Raw genomic sequence first — 18,729 nt, forward strand, 5'->3', positions numbered from 1 at the left:
CCCAGTTGCTTGATATTGATGCTGACCATAATTTCCATTTCATATAATTTCTATTAATACAGGGTATTTGCGCCCACAAGCCATATAATTGCAGGAAAGGCTTATACAAATTACATACCTAACAATTGTGCGCGTGTAGTTATTTTATGTAATTCCTCGAATGTTGACATACTATACATTAATAATTTACCATAAACCTCTTTTAGGATATTTCTCCGAAATAATGAGAATTGAATGCAGAATGACCGCAATGCAATTACGAGTATCAATGCAGCACTTGGCAGTCGAGAGACGCATAGACAACAGCAGCAGCTGTGGCAAACGAGAAGCCTTGCGGCTATTGTTATTATCAAATGTTCAGTTGTTAATAACCACAAACAACTTAAGAAGCAATCAATTTGAATTGACAGTAAACAGGAAGTAATATCAACACTGTGTTATTATATATGTAAATATATATATTATATAGCAAATGTATATGAAAGTTAATGATTACATATATACGTTTATGTGTGTGGGCACTGCAATTGAAATTTACAATTTTATTGCTGGTTTTGTTGACAAGCAAGGCATAAAATAAGAAATTTATTTGATAGCAGGTGAAATATTACTCATACGCCCTGCCTGAGCAAATAGATCGTAATTTAATACGACTTTGGTTTTATTGCTTTTCAATAATATTTTATTTAATTAAATGAAGTGGTATTGCTATATTCGTGGAAAGTTGAATTGTGGTAAATTTATTAGCTAGTAAGGTAGCTTTAGTCCATGAAGAATATAGAACGATTCTTTCATCCACATGAACAAGCGCTTTTAACTTTACAATAGTTTTTGACGATGCTTTAGACTATGTCTGCGGAAGTTTCATTAAAATCATACAGCATATTAACTTTGTAGCTTCTTAATTTGACAGTGTTGTAATAATTTATTAAGTTGAATGGAATTTTTTCTTCGGATCCACACAAAGTAACAACTGCAAGAACCTTTGACCTTTGAAAAAGTGCGATGTACGCGATGTACAGGCTTTTATATAGTGAAAGCTGTCAACTCAGCTGTAAAAACAAACATTAGACCATAGACCTGATATAATGCTGAATTAAATACAATTTTAATATATCTTTTTCTTTATTTTATTTGAAATAAACCTTTCATATCTCAAATAGCATCTTTTGCTTCAATTTTAACAAGATAAAGCAAATCACTTTGCTTCACTGATTCCAGAAACCAAGTAACAATAATAAAAATGAGGACTGCACTTTCGGAGATCTATGTAGCCTCATTCGGATCTGCAAGTTTTAGATTAAGATTGTCATCAAAGACGAACGCCTTTCAGCAGAGTTGTTCCGTATCCTCCGGACTCGTGTTGGCATTGACTCCAACCCGGGCTCGGGCGAAGTTGTTTTGCTGTGTCTGTGTCAAAAGGCTCCATCCAAACTCCACCTCAGTTAGGTGTAATACATGCAATGGATGGAGCCATCTGTTCAGCCTTTAAGACACACAGGGAGTAGACCACGAGTTACGTGACGCCATGCTGCCTACGCACTACTGAGACCTTAGTATCTACGGCGGTGCAATCTGCACCAAGTTCGTGCACTACGCCGGCACTCCCCCGAGCTAAAAATGCCAGCATCACCCCTATTGTGATCAGTCACCCCAACGTTCATTGCTCTTCATTGCCGCGAGAATCGAGAGTCACTCTCTTACGCAGCTTCGTTTTGGATACTGTAGCAGGTTAAACTATTACTTTTCCAGAATTGACCCTGTCATATCATGTATCATATATGTCCAGCGTGCAACGAGTCTTCGCATGCCACTAACTACCTATTGCATGCCCCGCTAACATTTGACACTTTTCTCCCTGTCGAAACAACACGTTTCCTGGGCCTACCCTTGGATGACCACGATGATAACTTATCTCATCTTTACGATCCAGACTCCTCGTCCTTGATAACCGTTACATTAACAACAGGTACTCTCCGGCAGCAAGTACATATGCTATCTCTCTGCAGCTAAGGACATTCTTTGACGTAATGCTAAGTGAAATTATTATCTCACCTCTTACTTTTGAAAGATTCGGGGTGCTTGAAAGGTTGCCTAACTTCCGGCGACGAGCAACATAAATCATTAACTTTAGAAACTGCCAATCTGTGATTGAGGTAGAGTATCTTTTATGTTTTGAAAATATTGAAAGCAGTAGAACTTGTTCTAATAGACCAAACCGATAGTATTTATTACGATAAATGGATGGGCATATCGCCTTTAATGCTTTCTAAAATGTTACTCATACGTCTAGTACGACAAATATATCGCCTGTTTAACGAATCTCAATTGATAGGAAAAAAAATACAAAAATGAAAGAAATCACATTGAATTCTATTTCTAAATAGAAGAATACAGTGACAAAGAGACTTTTCTTTTTAATAATATCTGCTTTTCTCACAAAAGTTTCTGCTTTCACAGCCAAATATGAATGTTTAATGATTCGTAAGTGCAAAAGCATTCAGTTCAAAAAGAAAATTATATCTTGGAAGCGATTTTCCGTGCTGCTGTGCTTCATTAAAACTTCGACACGATGTTTTGACAGCAAATTCTGTTGGACAGCGAAGCCGAAAAGAAATCAAGAATACACGAAAATAATAATAAAACTCTTAAAGTAATAATTAAGAAGGCAGAAAAACGAAAATTGAATTCAATTCCAAGAAAGTGAGAGTAGAAGAAATCGCGAATTTCCGTCGAAAACGCGAATGTGAAGCGAGTCTCTGCAGTGATACATACTAACACATATACAACACTGAAGTAAGGATATACACACACATCCATAAAGTGAGGCAAGAGTATACACACACATCCAAAGAACAAAGCAAGGATATACATACACACATTTGCAGGCACGCTCATCCAACTGGGAGTTCAACGCATGTTTTCTTAAGAGCTCTGCAAGTCAGCCTTACAAGTTTAGCAACCAGCCAGCGAGCAAATGTACCAATCAGTCAATCAATCAATCAATTGAGCAGAAAAGTCAGTTGAAGATAATAAAATAACGCCGAGATGAGTCTTAAAAGTCAGTGCCCTGATAAGTCCGGCAAAGAGCTAAGAAAAATTCCCAGCCCAAAAAACAACTGACTCAGCGCTTTTCCAGCGAAAATCAACAAAGAAAAGCGTTTATTGGAAAAGTTTGTAAGCTCTTCTTGGCATGTGGAAGTAAATCAGCAGCACATATGCGGTTTCAGTTTCATAAAAGGCGGTTCGGCGTAATATAATAAATCTAAATACGTGAAATTGCCTATGTTTGATTGGAAATGCATTAGTGATGAGCCTCATGTGAGGGCGTGGGCTCCATATGCTACTTAAGTGTTCTTATGGCTGCATGTTGTGGGTAAACCGGTGAAGTGCGTAAATTTCACAACTGATTTGCGGACAAACATAAGCGGATAAGCGGATTAAGGGTAGTGCAAACTAAACAAGTGGTGATTTATGAGTGGTTTTTGAATAAATTAAGTGGTCTTTTGGGCAACAGTTTTTGTTTTAACTAATAATGTGATTATGAGACATATTTTATATTGTATTTTCAAACGGTATGATGATGTTTATTGCACTCAAATGTCAGAGACCTCTCAAAGTATATACCGGTGAAGTGAGTGAGTTCAATTTTTTTTCAGTTCGGTTGGCATGACGTCTGTCAAACACCTTCAACAATTTTACAGTCACTGTGAGAAGAAATGATGGAGCATGATCAAAATATGTGACTCTGCAGCACTTTTATTCAAATAGAAACAAAAAATTAATGATTTCTTTAAATCATCACTTCTAGTTAAAAAATTTCTAATCTTCTTTGACACAAAGAGCAAATTTATATATATTGTTTGTTCAACGATGGTAAGTTGAAAGACAAAGATAAAAAAATAGTTTCAACGGTTCAGAGATAATGATTTTGATGACAGAAGTGAATAACGTGGAAGACCACCATAAAGGTCTGAAGAGTCCGAGCTGCAGCAATATTGGATAAAAATGATGCTTTGACTGAAATGGTTTTAATATTGTATTAAAAGTTGCACGACAAACAATAGCTGACCGTTTGAAAGTGGAAAAATTTGAATCCATGGGTACAGTATAAAATGTTCCCGTGCCAGTGAAACAAAAAAGTGCCAGTAATGCCGAGAATACTGCTGCTGCCAGCGCATAAATTGAGGATGACCCAAATCAGTCTGTCACACATCGTTCTCAAGCGTTAAGCATCTCTGTGACATTGCTGTGGCGAATTTTGCAAAAATGTCTTGGCCTACATTTTTATAAAATGAAATTAACGCAAGAACCGAAGCCGCTTGACCACCAGAATAGATATGTTCGTGAATTGAGCTGAGTAACAACTTGAAAATGATCCGGATTTTCATCGCAAAATCATCTTCAGCGATGAGCCTCATTTATGGCAGAATGACTTCGTCAATAAACAAATATGCATTATTTGTCAGGCATCAATCCAAACTTACTCCAGGAGTCAACCTTTCATCCCGAAAAAGTTACGGCTTTGTGTGGTTTATGGGCCGGCGGCGTCATTGGGCCACACTTCTTTCCGGGATGATCAAGACCGGCACGTTATTGTGAATGGGAATCGCTACCTCAATGATGACCCAATATTTGTGGCCCGAATTGGATCGTATGGACTTGGACAATATGTGATTCCAACACACACCATAAGCCACACAGCCAATGTCACAATTGATTTATTGAAAATCAAGTTTGATGGACGTGTTATCTTATCTAAAACAGGTTTATGGCTATGAATGCCTATTCCGTAGAAGAATGCACGAGTGGTTTCAATGTTTTCAAAGTGGTGGTGAGGGCATAAATGACAATCAACTTGTGGGCCAATCAAAATCCGTGATCACCGGAAATTCCATCGAAACTGAGAATGCGTAAATTCATCAAAAATCAGCCGAAATCATCATTGTAATTCATGGAAATGATCTCTAAAACATCGATTTATCGCATTTTGACAAAACATTTGGGCTTACGAAAGGTATATGCACGGTTTGTTCCGCACAAATTGACTGACAACGAAAAGTTGCTGGGCTTGTGACCGATTATTTGACCAAAAATCACATTATAACCATTAACCACTCCCCGTATTCACCTGATATGGCACCGTGCGACTTCTTCCTTTTCGGAAAAATGCATTTGCTCATGAAAGGAAAGCGTTATGCAGACGTAGAGGCCATTCAAAAAGCTTGCACCGGCATACTGACGGCCATACCGGCCAACGAGCTAAAACACTCATTCGACATTATTTTGGACCGTGCAAAAAGCTGTATTGAAGCAAAAGGAGACTATTTTGAATAAAATTAATTGATTTTGCCGAAAAAACCATTTGTTCTGTTTTTTTAAGTCATGTTTGCTTTGGAACACCCCTTGTACTTTTCATCTGAAAGTTAGCTCTGTCTAAAAAAGGTATGTGTATCCATAAATAAACTAACCATTTTCTCCATGAAATTCAAAGTATCGTTTTGACAGAGTAAATTTATTACACATCCTTATTAAAACTCTGCTTTCGGCTTTAGGCTGATGTTCAAGCAGAAAATAATTAATCTGCTTCATTTGAGTCACTTTAGCAATAGTTTTGTGGCAGCATGTTATCCTTGTTTATTATTCCTTTTCATTTCCGTACTAACAATCAATCAGCCTAAAATCTTAAAGTTAATATTTGCATGTCTTATCCTAAATATTATATTTATATTTATATTTTATATTTATTTTGTTTATGTAAGCAGAAATATTGTATGATCCACACATATTCCTTCCTGTAGCTATTTTCATGCGCTTATTGTAGCACATCTTCATTAACATATTTACTTTGCGCTTTGCATGTATGTGTTTGTAAGTCATGAAGTAAGTGCGGAAATTTCCCAAAAGTTAATTTCAAGGTTCATCAGGCTTTTATCTTCTTGCAAGCCATTGAGGCTTTATTATTATCTGCTATTGTCAACTATATGTGAGTGTGTATACATATTAGGTTGATTGCTATTTCCCAAGTTGATGTTGTTGCCTTGAAATAAGATTCAATGCGAACCAGCTGCTTGTTCTCGATTTAAACTGTGCCTAAGTCTCTTTAATTTTTCCATATATTTTGTACTATTTTTTATCTATGAAGAAAATATTTCAATAATTTTGAAAAAGTGTTATTCTAGTTAAAAATTTTTTACACTACAAAAAAGACTCGATGATGCTTTTCATACAAACATTCATTTAAGAGTCATACGCGTCTAAAGTTAAGCATCAAATGTATGGTAGGTACTGTATTCGTGGGGTACACCATGCCGTATGAGCAACACAGAATGTATAAATCACTTGTATGAATGCTTAGATCATTTAGTATATAACTTTAACTGCGTATATCTAACTTTATCTTTAAATTCATATTTTATTATTCGAAAATACAATAATTTGGAACTTTTTTGTAGAGCGGAGAATTTCTCTTAAGAATATCACTATTCCAAAGTTCTAGATTTACTTGGTTTATGCAAAATATCAAAAATCTCATATTATATTAAAAAGGGAATGAAGTACATATAATTTAGGCACTATTTAAATAGAAAATGAAGCGCTTGTTACTTTGACTCCTTATTTTTGGGGCAAAAACTGAACAGTTTTCTAAAAACTAGCCACTTGGAAAATAGCGGACACCCTAATATACAATATACGTATACATATACATAGTTAGTTATTTAGTCTATCCTTTGTTCCTGGCTTCAGCTTATATTGGTTACTAAAGAAAATAGTGTAGACGCTATGTAATATACTATATTGTATTTTATGTAGTTATTGTTGGCCCTTAGCTGCCCTCAACTGAGGATACTATCGTTTTCGCTTTCTACACTTTGAAGTGTTTGCGAAAGCTGATGGCAGATTATTCGAAGCTTTTGCTTGATTTCTAAGTAGTTAGGTGGTGTAATTTTAAATTTGACTTGACTTAGTTGAAACTTGAGTATACAAATGTAATGATATACATATGCATGTTTATGGCAGGCTGAGACTAGCTAAAACCACTTCCCATGCTCCAAAGTAACGAAGTTGAAATAATTTTAACTTTAACTAATGTTAAATTTATGTTTCAGAAGGAAGTTCATTAAAAAAAGATTTTAAAATCACCTGAAAACCCCTGCTTTCTAAAAACTCTGAAAGATAAAGAGCAACTCCGCTGAGGGGCATCGAAGCAGAGTGATATCAGATCTTTGAGTAAAAGACTTTTCAACAAATCCGCTAGACGTGGATCTATTGACGACTCGGCGTTGTATAAGACAGAACTGTAAGTTAAAAGTGTCACTGAGACCCTTCTGCGGAAGTGTAGAGTAATATCACAAGTGACACTGGGTCTTTATGGAAACCATATATCAAAAACACATCTTTTAATTAGCAAGCACTATAACATTGTTCGTCATATTAAAGAGTTCTACAAATACTTATTTTCTTTTTTACTGGGTTAGCTTTTGAAAACAATTTTAACAACGCTCGCGTCGATTGGCCAAGAGAAATGTTAAAAAAATACCACAGCGGTGTTTCGAAGCACGTCAATGACATTGTGACCGGTGATGAATCGTAGATTTACGTATATGAGCCCGAAAAAACAGTAGTCGAATAGTGTGCCTGTTTGTTTGGAAAAACTGGGCACGTCGCAAACGTCCCACTGGAACAACAAAGAACAAATTCTGAGTGCTACGAATACATAACCATTTATATAGTTGTCTTTTAAGAAATCGGGAAAACCAACCGGAAGGCGAACACTCTTCACCACGACAATGCGAGCTGTCATACATCACCTGGATCAATTACATTTTTTGAGTACTCAAAACAACGATTTAATGAGCCCTCCTCCGAATGACTTCGTTTTATACTCATTCGTAAAAAATAAACTACTTAAGAGGTAAACGTTTTTCGACACCTGAAGAGGCTGTTGATGCTTTCAAAAGGCATGCTTTGGAGATACCTCAATCAGAGTGACAAAAGTGCTTCGGGAATTGGTTCAAACTCGTACAAAAGTATATATCGTCACCTAAAATGCAAAATGACTTAACAAAATTTTCGGAAATTTACATGGGAATGAAATACGATATAAAATGGAATATAAGTAAAACAAAATTTAAGTATTGGTTAAAACTGTGTTATATGTGATAGCAGAACCCTAAAACAATAAAGCGATTTTGGGTGATTAAAATATGTTTTTATTCTCGAATTACGAAATATAAAAGGCAACCCTCGCAACACTGTTAGCCATATTAAAGGGGTTTAGTTTCAAACTAAAGAGGATTATAGTTACTTGAAAGAATATTCATAAGGCATACTGTGAGTGCAATTTTGAGCTAGAGAAAAATGTTTCCATGTTTTATAAGGGTTACCAGTTGTTTGTTTTTTTTTTTTTAATTGTATGTATATCAAACAATTTATTCTGAGGATTTTTCCAGGGAGTTGTTACTTGTTTGAAATTTTAAATAATTAAATGTTTGATAAATTTTGAAATATTTTTGGCGAAATTATTATATTGAACTTAAATAATGAAATTATGAAAGAACAGTTCCCCAGAATGCTGAATGGCATTGTAGGTTTAACATCAGCAGATGGTGAACCCGATTTTTTAATCGGTGGAGCAGACGTGCCATTGCCTGACCATGAAAAAGTTCGAATAGCATCCTTCTGAAGAACAATAAAACAGCGGGACCGATGGATTGCCGGCCGAGCTATTTAAATACGGCGGCAAAGAGCTGACAAGAAGAATGTATTTGCTTTCTTGTATAGTATGGTCGGACGAAAGTATGTCTGACGATTGGCATTTATTATATTTACAAAAAGGGAAATCCTACAATCTGCGCCAACTACCGTGGGATAAGTCTCCTAAACGTCTATCAAGCGTACTATGTGAAATATTAAAGCCCACCGTCAACAAACTGATTGGACTTTATCAGTGTGGCTTTAGGCCTGAAAGATCAAAATTTTACTAGATTTTTGCCATGCACCAAATGTTGGGAAAGACCCGTGAGAAGAGGATCGACACACAACATCTCTTAGCCGATTTCAAAGTTGCTTTTGTTAGTCAGAAAACGAGCTGCCTTTATGCCGCAATGTTTGCGACTTCTTCAATCTACTCCTGGAGAAAATATTTCAACCTGCAGATCTGAATAGAGAAGGTAGAGTCTACTGCAAGAATGTACAGCTGCTGGCGTACGTCGATGACACCAATTTTCACGTCAAAGTTTCTACTTCGATGACTTTAGTTTTTTGGCTATTAATTATGTACTTCAGATAAAGTAGATATAAAATTATTATTTACACATATACATATATTTACAATACATACTCTTATTAAAAACGAAAAACTTTTATGGGGCACATCTAATGTGAATTTCAAAAATATCGACTATTTTGTATTTTAATAGGTTAGGTTTTATAGGTAAAAAATGAAGTAAGAGACAAGCTTCTCTCTTCAATTAACTCCATCAGTTTATCTTAAAAGGGATTTTTGTCAAAATTTTAAAATTTGCTAGAATGATTACTAAGATACAATTTAGCCGATTATAATCACTTTGCTGCGTGTTATGTGTATAGCGGTCTTCCAGTGTTTTTGATAAAAACCATTACTTTGGTTAAGTTATTTTTTTTTTTTAATTCTGATATTCTACTGTACCGCAGTAAGCACAATTACTTCTAGCAGAAAGCTTTTTTTGGTTCGAAATTCACTAGTAATTCGAAAAATATTTAATTCTTTTTTCAAAATTTTTACTGTTTATACTTAAATATGCTTGAATAAACTTCTTAAAGTTTCAGACAATTTATACAATATTTTGTTTTTGAATCACAAAAAATTTCCTTGATTTTTCGCTGTCACACTAGGTGTGCCCCATAAGGTTATGAACAGAAAAAGCCAAAACTTTTAAATTCAAAAATGTGTAATTTTAGAAAGACGTTTTTGGAAGCAACGGCATAACAAACGAACGGAACGAAAGTCAATATTGCACTCTTACCATTTCGTAACTGTTTATTGCAGTGTTGCATTCTACAGGATGTGGAACGTAGGCATTGTGTAACTAATTGTTTCTGTTACTGATTGAATTTAGTTTTCTGATTTGGCAATTGTTTTTGTTATTTTATTTTTCACCGATTTGGAAACATTAAATTTTTGGTGACTTTTGGTTTTTTGTGTTGCAAGATTTGGCTACTGTGGTTTGATAAGAGTTTAAGCTGTTGTCTCTAGTGACTAATGTGCGTGTTGCTGTTGTTGTGAGTGAATTATAGATTATACAACACAGATGAAGTTGCAGCAGCGAAATCAAAAATTCTGGTGCACCAAGTAAATATATTTTGTTGCAAGAACTAAATTTTTTACACACGCATGTATATTTGTAGCTTATTTAGTTTAAACGTTGTTATTGTATTTAGGTTTTTTTCTTTACTTTTTACAGTTGATTTATTTAGCACTTTTTATTTAGTTAGCAAGAGTTGTTGTTGTGTTTTATTTTAAAAAACGAGCTATTTGTGTGTTGAATTTAAGTTATTCGCATTCACTTAGTGCGTGTCCAAATGTAAGGCGTGGTGTCTAAGCTTTGGTAATGCGACACCGATATTGAGGCTAAAGGAGTGTTGGTAAAATAGCGGTACAAGTTGCAAATGAGAGACAAAGCAGAGGAGCAGACGTAAACGATTAGAGCGACAGAGCGTGTGTTGAGTAGGCAGTGTTGGAAAGCGAGCAATAGAGTGAGAGAGTGATAGAGTTAGTGTTGTAGTAGGGAAAGAGGGAAAGAGAGAAAGATTAGTTAGTTATTAGTGATTAGTTTGTGGCAGTAAGCGCAGAATTTCATTTGTTAAGGGTTTGAAGATTAGTAAAAAGCATTTATAAATGAAAATTGCGTAGAGTGCAACAGTTAAGAATTTTAAGAAAATAAAGAGAGAAAGAAATATTAGAAAATATTATGTGTTCATTATTTAGTATTTAAAGTGAGCTATTGTGTTGCATAAACAGTTTGCTTTTCAATATAAAAAATAAACATTCGATTATAAAATATTCAATATTCTTCATTTTATTTTATATACCTTCATTTTATCTTCGTGCTCTTAAGAGAATTCAGAGCGTGAGAAATGTAGTGCTTGTGCTTTAAGATTGTACAAAGTGCTTTGGTGGATATAAAAATAAGTGAACTTCTTTTTTTACATTTGGGTCAAGCAGCTTACGACTTCCGGTTTTAGACCAAATACCCTATGTGCGGCCAAAAATATCCATTTGAAGCGGAACTAAAGTGAGAAGGTGGCACATCCCAGGATTGTGCGCTGGATTTTGCACGCGCCACCTAAAAGACACTCCAAATTAAGAGAAGAAAATAGCCTCGGATGGAGAGCCCCCTTTTGATGACGACCACTGCAAACGTATTTAGGATAACGATTTAACGCCATGAACCTGGAATGGCTGGTCCCTTAATTGGGAAGGTGCTGATTGATGTCCTCGTAAGAGTAAAGGCGAACATCATCGCCATTCAAGAAGTTCGATAGATGGGAGAAGGACTGAGACGAGTACGTCCTTGTGGCATTTAATACAGTGGCTATATAAAGGAGCACACTCGCGACTTGGCTCTTATGTCATTGTTGACAGACATTATTTCGAAGTCGTAGAAAATTTCGTCTAATCTAACTTGAAACCAGCATTAACAGCAACGTCAGTCTAGAAATCCTCTTTTGCCCAGAGGCGCTACTTCGGTCTGAGTAGGCAATTGAGATGTAGAGTCCTCTCTCGACGAACAAAGACCAAATCATCATCCCCGTCCTGCTTTATGGTGAAGAGGTTTGGACGATGGCAACATCTGATGAGTCAGGGTTTCGAGTTTTCGAGAGGAAGGGTCTGGGGAAGATTTATGGTCCTTTGTGCGCTGTCGACGGCGAAAACCGCAGTCGACGGAACGATGAACTGTACAGGATATGCCATACGATAACGTTGGGATGCCATGACGTCCGAATGGACGAAAAGACTCCAGCTCAAAGTGAGTATTCGACGCATTTCCAGCCGGGGAAAGCAGAGGAAGAGGAAGACTTACACTTCGTTGGAAAGACCAGGATGAGAAGGACCTGGCTACACCTGGCAACTGAGAGGTGACTAAGTGGTGATATCGAATGGAAGAACAAAAGTGAACCCATCAAATAGTCATATCTTTGTAAGTACAGTTGTGATACTTTCCTCGAAGTAGAATTAAAATATCTGCTCCTTCAAGCATTCAAATTTTCTGAAACTAAACTGATAGTCTACGACTATAAAATCTTAAGGATAGTTCCCTTCAGGTTGTGATCGGAGCTCAAAATTAATTATTTTCATACCTAAAAAAAGCCTCTGAATACAATATGTTACATAGAAAAAATCAGGATCAATCCTTTTAGATTTCCTGATCTGTACACATAGTTGCCATAGCACATTTCAATCGGTTTTGCATACCATAAGCATCTAACGAACATAAAAACTCACGCACTCAATTCCCTTAGTTTAACTTGCTTATCAGCATGTTTAATACATTAGCCTGTTATAGTGTAAATTGATTCTATAAATATTTCACATGCACTCTCTTTATATGGTCACTAAACTACCACTCACGTCTTGATCCCGGTCGTTTTTGTTGTTCCGTGCCTAAACTCATTGCACGTCCGAGTTCTCCGCGCACTTGTTTCAATGACTTCAATATTTCATCTGGATCGCGACGCGCCACCGACGAACGACGTCTACCGACATAATACGAAGCTGGTGGCGGTTGCATTGCATCCTCTTCACGTATCTTGTCGGGATCTTGAAATGAAGAGCGACGCGAACCGGGTAAGGAACGTGAAAAATCTTTACCCAATTGATATACTTCGACCTCGAGCGTCTCCGACTGCGAGGAACCACGCCGTGAGCCAGCTACCCAGGCGTGATCGGGATGTAGCAGTGAGGTGCAATCGCCGATCGAATCGACATCGTCCGATATAGAACGTTGCATATTGTAATCGCGTCGTAGTAGACGTGTTACATCGCCGCCCGGACAGCCGGCGGCAATGGAGCCGCGCGGTGAGACGCTCGGCGATTTTGACATGCTGATGCCGCGCAGCCCCTTCGGATCCTCCAGTCGACACCAGATGGCACGATCATCGAGAAAGGCCTGCTGCAGTTCAACACTGCATTCGCCCAGAAATATGGACTCGGTGTGGGGTACAAGATCCCACAACTGTATGTCAATGTAGCGATCCATGAGGCTGTCGGCATTTACGTGTGGAAAGGTGAGCGTTGCATTCCAAATGGGATTCTGTGTGGGATGACTAACTTCGGTCTGTTGCACGCTGCCATCGCCGCTGCGGGGGAGGAAGAGATATAGGTAATTTAGTATTTTTTAGGAAATAAATATTTTGATTCACGAAAGGTATGGATTCAGGTTTTGGTGAGATGTGTGATTTAGTGAATATAAGTAATATGAAAATTATATATAAATCGATCAAGGATAATAATTAGTGTACGAATCTTTATGAAACATAAGCGTACTCAGTATATTTTCCTGCTGAGTACTAAATGAGAAAATGGATTGTTGTCAGCAAATTGACTCCAGCCTGCCATAAGTTATGTTACAAGCTCAGGTCGTTGTATGAAATGAAACTATATTAAAATTTTTTATGAAGAGAATTTTATAATGGTACCGGTTTATATAATTGTATTCCAAATGGACACCCTTTGCTTTCACCCAAGCCTCCAAACGTTTCGATCATTGATCAGTAGCCTTACGCACAGTTTTTATTCGTATTGACGACGCTACTCGAACCACAGACTTTATAATTCTCTCTAAAAATTCAGCTCTGAACACAAACTGTAGTATAGTGGATTCAAGTCTGGACTTCCAGACCGCCAATCATCTGTAGCTATATTGTTATTTAACCCCTTTTCACAGAATGCCAAAATAGTGTTACGTACCGAATTCAGTTTAAATGGATTGAATAGGTTCTATAATTAGAAAGTCTCGATAAACTATAGTAACATTTTTTTTTGTAAAAATTCGTTTTTTTATTCGATATAATTTCCTTTAATTTTGATGCAGTGATTATGGTGACCGTTCAACTTTTCAGTGTAATTTTTGTAGTAAGACTTGTCTGTACATTAAAATATGGCTCAGTTTCGGCGATCAATTCTTCGTTCTATGAAAGTTTCTTCCAAGCAAGCATTCTTTTGATATTTGAGAACTGCTAGTAATTGCTGGCGGTCAGAATTGGAGTATATGGTGAATCCGGAAGCCATTCGAACCTCAATTCATGTAGTTTTGCCAACGTTTTCATTTACTTGTGACACGGTGCATTGGCTTGGTGAAACAGCAATTTCTTTATCTTAAAATGCTACGATTTCGTCCTGCATCTGTCCAATAATAGTATATGTTGTTTGACAGTCTTTGGCAGGACAACAACTCGGCTCAGTTCCGATTACTTAGAAGTGACTGTCATGGGTACGGTATGATATATAATAGCCACTTTCGATGGTCCTTCCATTTTCAAAATCCCAAAATACGGACGCCATGAGCTCACTTTTCGTGCGCAGTCCCCTCGGATGTCGACTAGATTTCGGAGTGAAATGATGGAGCCATTTATCATAAAATATCACATATCGACGCAAAAAATCGGGTTTATAACGCTTGAATATTTCCAATCACTGCTTCGAATCATCAACTCGTCATTGGTTTTAATCAAAAGTGGGCTCGCGCTGTATCCACTTTACACAGAGCTTTCTCATACCCAAATACTTGTGAATGATTTGATGAACACGTTCAGTTGATATCTTTAGAGTCATTTTTTTTAATAACTACAAAATCGCATGACAACAAAAAATCGTTTGCTTTGAGAGAAACTGTAACTATACACCACACTGTTTTAATGGCTATTTCGCATTCGTATATTCATTAAAAGAGTTTAGTTATTAAAGTTTTTAGTTTTTTTTCGACTCTTACCATTTGGGCAAAATGCGCACTTTCGCATATGCCTCGGGTAGATTGCCATGTCCGTAGGCTTCGTCGCGCAAAGCCAGATCATCGGCGGCCATTAGTGAGACAACCAGCTCATTGCGATCGGCATTATACCAAACTTGTAGCTGTGCGCGCCCACTTACTTGCTTCTCGCGTGCAATTTGCTCCTAAATCATGAATTGTATTATAAGTGAAGGGAGAGGGGAAACATACAAATTTTAGTATCAAGTTTATATAAATATAGTAGATAACTGTATTATTTATATATTTAGTATATGTAAGACACTTTGGGTTTACTTTTAGGCGTATTTACAAAATGCTTTTGATTAAAATATTTTACGTTTCAGTTAAATAAGGAAGAAGAGCATTAGGGCTCTGATGCTCTTATATAATGACTAGTTAATTATACATACATTAGTCCACGGTATTTATATGAGATATGCTGGTTTTGAAATTGCTAAATTATTTGTGTTTGTTTGCCGAAATTGTTGTGTAGAAGGTTTCATTGTGTTTAATTTTCATTGCTAAATATGCACTAAGGGTTATGCATTTGGTAATATTATATGAGGGCTTCTTTGTGTAATTTTCTTTTTGTTAAAGTTGGTGTATGTATGTATATCTAAACATAACAAAAATGAACACAAATTGGCAAATAAGTGATAAAAATTAAATCAGAGCATACGAAATGAGGAGTTTGAGAAATGAAAAATAATGTTTAATTTATTTGAGTCAATAACATCGAGTTACTGGTTTTATAGCTAAATATGCTAGTCACAAAAATAAACATGCGAATATATAAATTACATATACTAATAAAAATCGTTGGTGATTTGTAAAAGCGGCTTAGCAAGTTCATACACTCATTTTGAAACAAAATTAAAGTTTTCGTTATAAAATAGTTATAACGGGTGGGATATCTATCGTTTTAAATATGAATTATCTATATTTCGACATTGAAAACGTCAAATATCATTCGGAAAGTGACAGATATTCAGTGAAAAGTCTAAAATTTACGAAATGGGTCGCTATTCACTATTCTACAGTTCGCAGATTGAGCAGAAGATCGTTTGACCGAGGATGGTCAATTTTACCGAAAAATCATCTTTTCGGACGAGGCTCATTTCCACCTCCATGGTTACTTTAACAAGGAGAATTGTAGCATTTGGGGCACAGAAAACCCGCACGTAATCGTCGAGAAGCTAATACACCCAGCACGAATCACTTTATGGTGCGGATTTTGGTCTGGTGGAATCATCGATGGATTTTTTCTTCGAAAATGAAGAAGGAACCGCCGTAACCATCAATGGTGAGCGATATCGCGCAATATTAACCGAATTTTTCTTCAAGCAAATTGAAGAGGAAGACTTAGCCAACATTTGGTTCCAGAAGTACGGCGCTACGTGCCATACAGCAAACGCTATACTCAATCTTTTACACCCTATCTTCGAAAATAGCATAATCCGCAAAAGAGGTGATGTGAATTGCCCCCCCAGAAGCTGCAATTTAACTCCGTTGGACTATTTTCTGTGGGGAGCTGTTAAAGATGAATGTTACGCCAATCAGAAACAATTCAAGATCTAAAGTACGAAATTCAAGCTGCTGTAGCTGCCATAAGGCCTGAAACCATCGAGAAAGTACTCCAAAATTGGGTGGATAAATGTTAGACCTTTGAAAAAATATCAAGCCGTTTTTTTATTGACTTTTTAAATTTAGAATTTTGTATGGCCCACCCTGTATATTGGTTATTATGTCTGACAGCGATTTTCAATTGTTTGTTGCTGATTACTATGAGCAAAAAATAGTAAACGTTACTCATAATTTTAAAATTCTTAATTTATTATTCGAAGCTTCCTAGCAGAAGTCCTGTTTTGAAGGGGTCGGACCATTGGGAGACGGGTGCCAGATGTGTAGGATTATGTGGGTATGCAAAGAGGTGGTTAGGTCATGCGGGGACTCGTTGTATCCTGGACATATATTTGATATGTCGGGATTGATTCTAGATAAGTAGGAGCATAACCTGCTACTGTATCAAGAACGAAGCTGCGCAAAGTTGATGATTTATATTATAGTTTAGGTACTATGTTGGTCATACGACATGGTGTAGTGGTGTGCCAACGAATGATGTATCATATGTTTGTAACATAAAGTCTTGCCTACGTTTTCACCGAAAAAACGTTGATTTTTAAGTTTTTAGGTAGTTTTTGTAACTTTAAATAAACACTCAAATATTACTTTTAATATAATGGCTTACGGCTAACTAAGTTTTGTGCTGAATTTTGCACCATTACATCAGCTTTTCATACATAACTTAACTACAGCAATATTGCCAACTTAAACTGTCCCAAATAATACAAAAAGCCACACACAAGAGCACACTATAGTGGCATTGAGCGGCAACCAATAAATATGCTTCCAATCCGCACGCACGCACTAGCCAAACCCAGCAATTCGTGCTCGCCTTTAGCCATATTTATTTTGGCTTTGAATATAACATATGCCGTTATTTGAAAATAGGATGTGGACTAAGCCCCACGCGCCACTATTGCATAATAAATGTACATATGTATATAGCCAGCGCATATATTGTATTGTGACTATAAGCAAAATACTGGATCAAGCTGCTTGTTGTCTGCTCAAATGCCCAGCAGCCATATTCAGCACAATAACGGGCTTATTTGAATGTAATACTAAGCGCTCGTTGCAGTTTATTATTCTGCCTTGCTTTCTATTTTGTTGTTTTCCGCTCTGGCACTACTTTCATATCGGTTCATCTGCCATTCGAATGCTTATATTGTTTTGAAAACGGGCATTACTACAACTTTTGGGTGCCTTCGCCTAAATGTAGGCAATGATTATTCCATTTGATATTTATAATACCCATCTCGATTATAGCATGCTGATAGTAGTTGGTTGCTGGCATTGGCCTTACAACGGCAGTAATATACATGGATATTGTCTATGGTATAAACATAAGTTTATTCGTAAATAACACTGTGGTAGTGTGCTCTGACTTGGTGAGTGCTTGTGTATGTGCCCTTTTGCCAACTTGTTTGTGTACAATAAATTTTGGCTCGCTATTTGCGATATTGTACTGTTGTCATATTGCCGACTGCCACTCGTCTATCAATAATAAATAAATTCGTTCGACGTGTTATTGTGTTGACAGACAAGCCATGGACATGATATTATCGTAATTCTTCAGCTGTTTATACTGAAGGTCAAGTGAGCTCTTTAATGGATTGTATATTACTTGTTTTCTTCTTTCATTTGGACGATATTAAGTGTTGAGGCTTTTAGAGTACATGAGAGGGGTTTGGACAATATTTATTGTTGTCGCATGGGTTGGCTGGTTGACTGGAACAAAAGCTGCAGCAGACGAGGAGAGTGAAGTTATTTTGAAAATATTTAAAGTCTAGTCAGTTAGTGGTATTTATACAGTTTTTATATTTTATATTATATATTCTATAATCTATAATATACATATACTCTATAATCTATGATCTATAATTTATAATTTATAATCTATAGTCTATTATCTATAATCTATAATCTATAATCTATAATCTATAATCTATAATCTATAATTTATAACCTATAATCTATAATCTACAAACTATAATCTATAATTTATAACCATAATCTATAATCTATAATCTATATTTTATAATCTATAATCCATAATCTATAATCCATAACCTATAATCTATAATCTTTAATCTCTATAATCTATAATCTATATTCT

General features: G+C 36.2%; 1 protein-coding gene across 5 annotated transcripts in view; it reads right to left on the bottom strand.

The window, feature by feature from the left end:
- Nucleotides 1-18,729, bottom strand: part of LOC105228705 (regulating synaptic membrane exocytosis protein 2) — a 287,009-nt gene that overhangs the window by 13,016 nt on the left and 255,264 nt on the right. For 4 of the 5 annotated variants that reach the window (XM_049459418.1, XM_049459419.1, XM_049459416.1 and 1 more), the window contains 2 exons: nt 14,973-15,154; nt 12,614-13,341 (listed from right to left, as the gene is read on the bottom strand). In XM_049459418.1, the coding sequence (XP_049315375.1) occupies nt 12,614-13,341; nt 14,973-15,154 (910 nt within the window). Of the gene's footprint in view, nt 1-10,056; nt 10,613-12,613; nt 13,342-14,972; nt 15,155-18,729 lie in introns of those variants that run through there. The other variant, XM_049459420.1, reaches the window with a different exon arrangement.

This window comes from Bactrocera dorsalis, chromosome 5 (genome assembly GCF_023373825.1).
Source record: "Bactrocera dorsalis isolate Fly_Bdor chromosome 5, ASM2337382v1, whole genome shotgun sequence".
NCBI classification, from domain to species: Eukaryota; Metazoa; Arthropoda; class Insecta; order Diptera; family Tephritidae; genus Bactrocera; species Bactrocera dorsalis.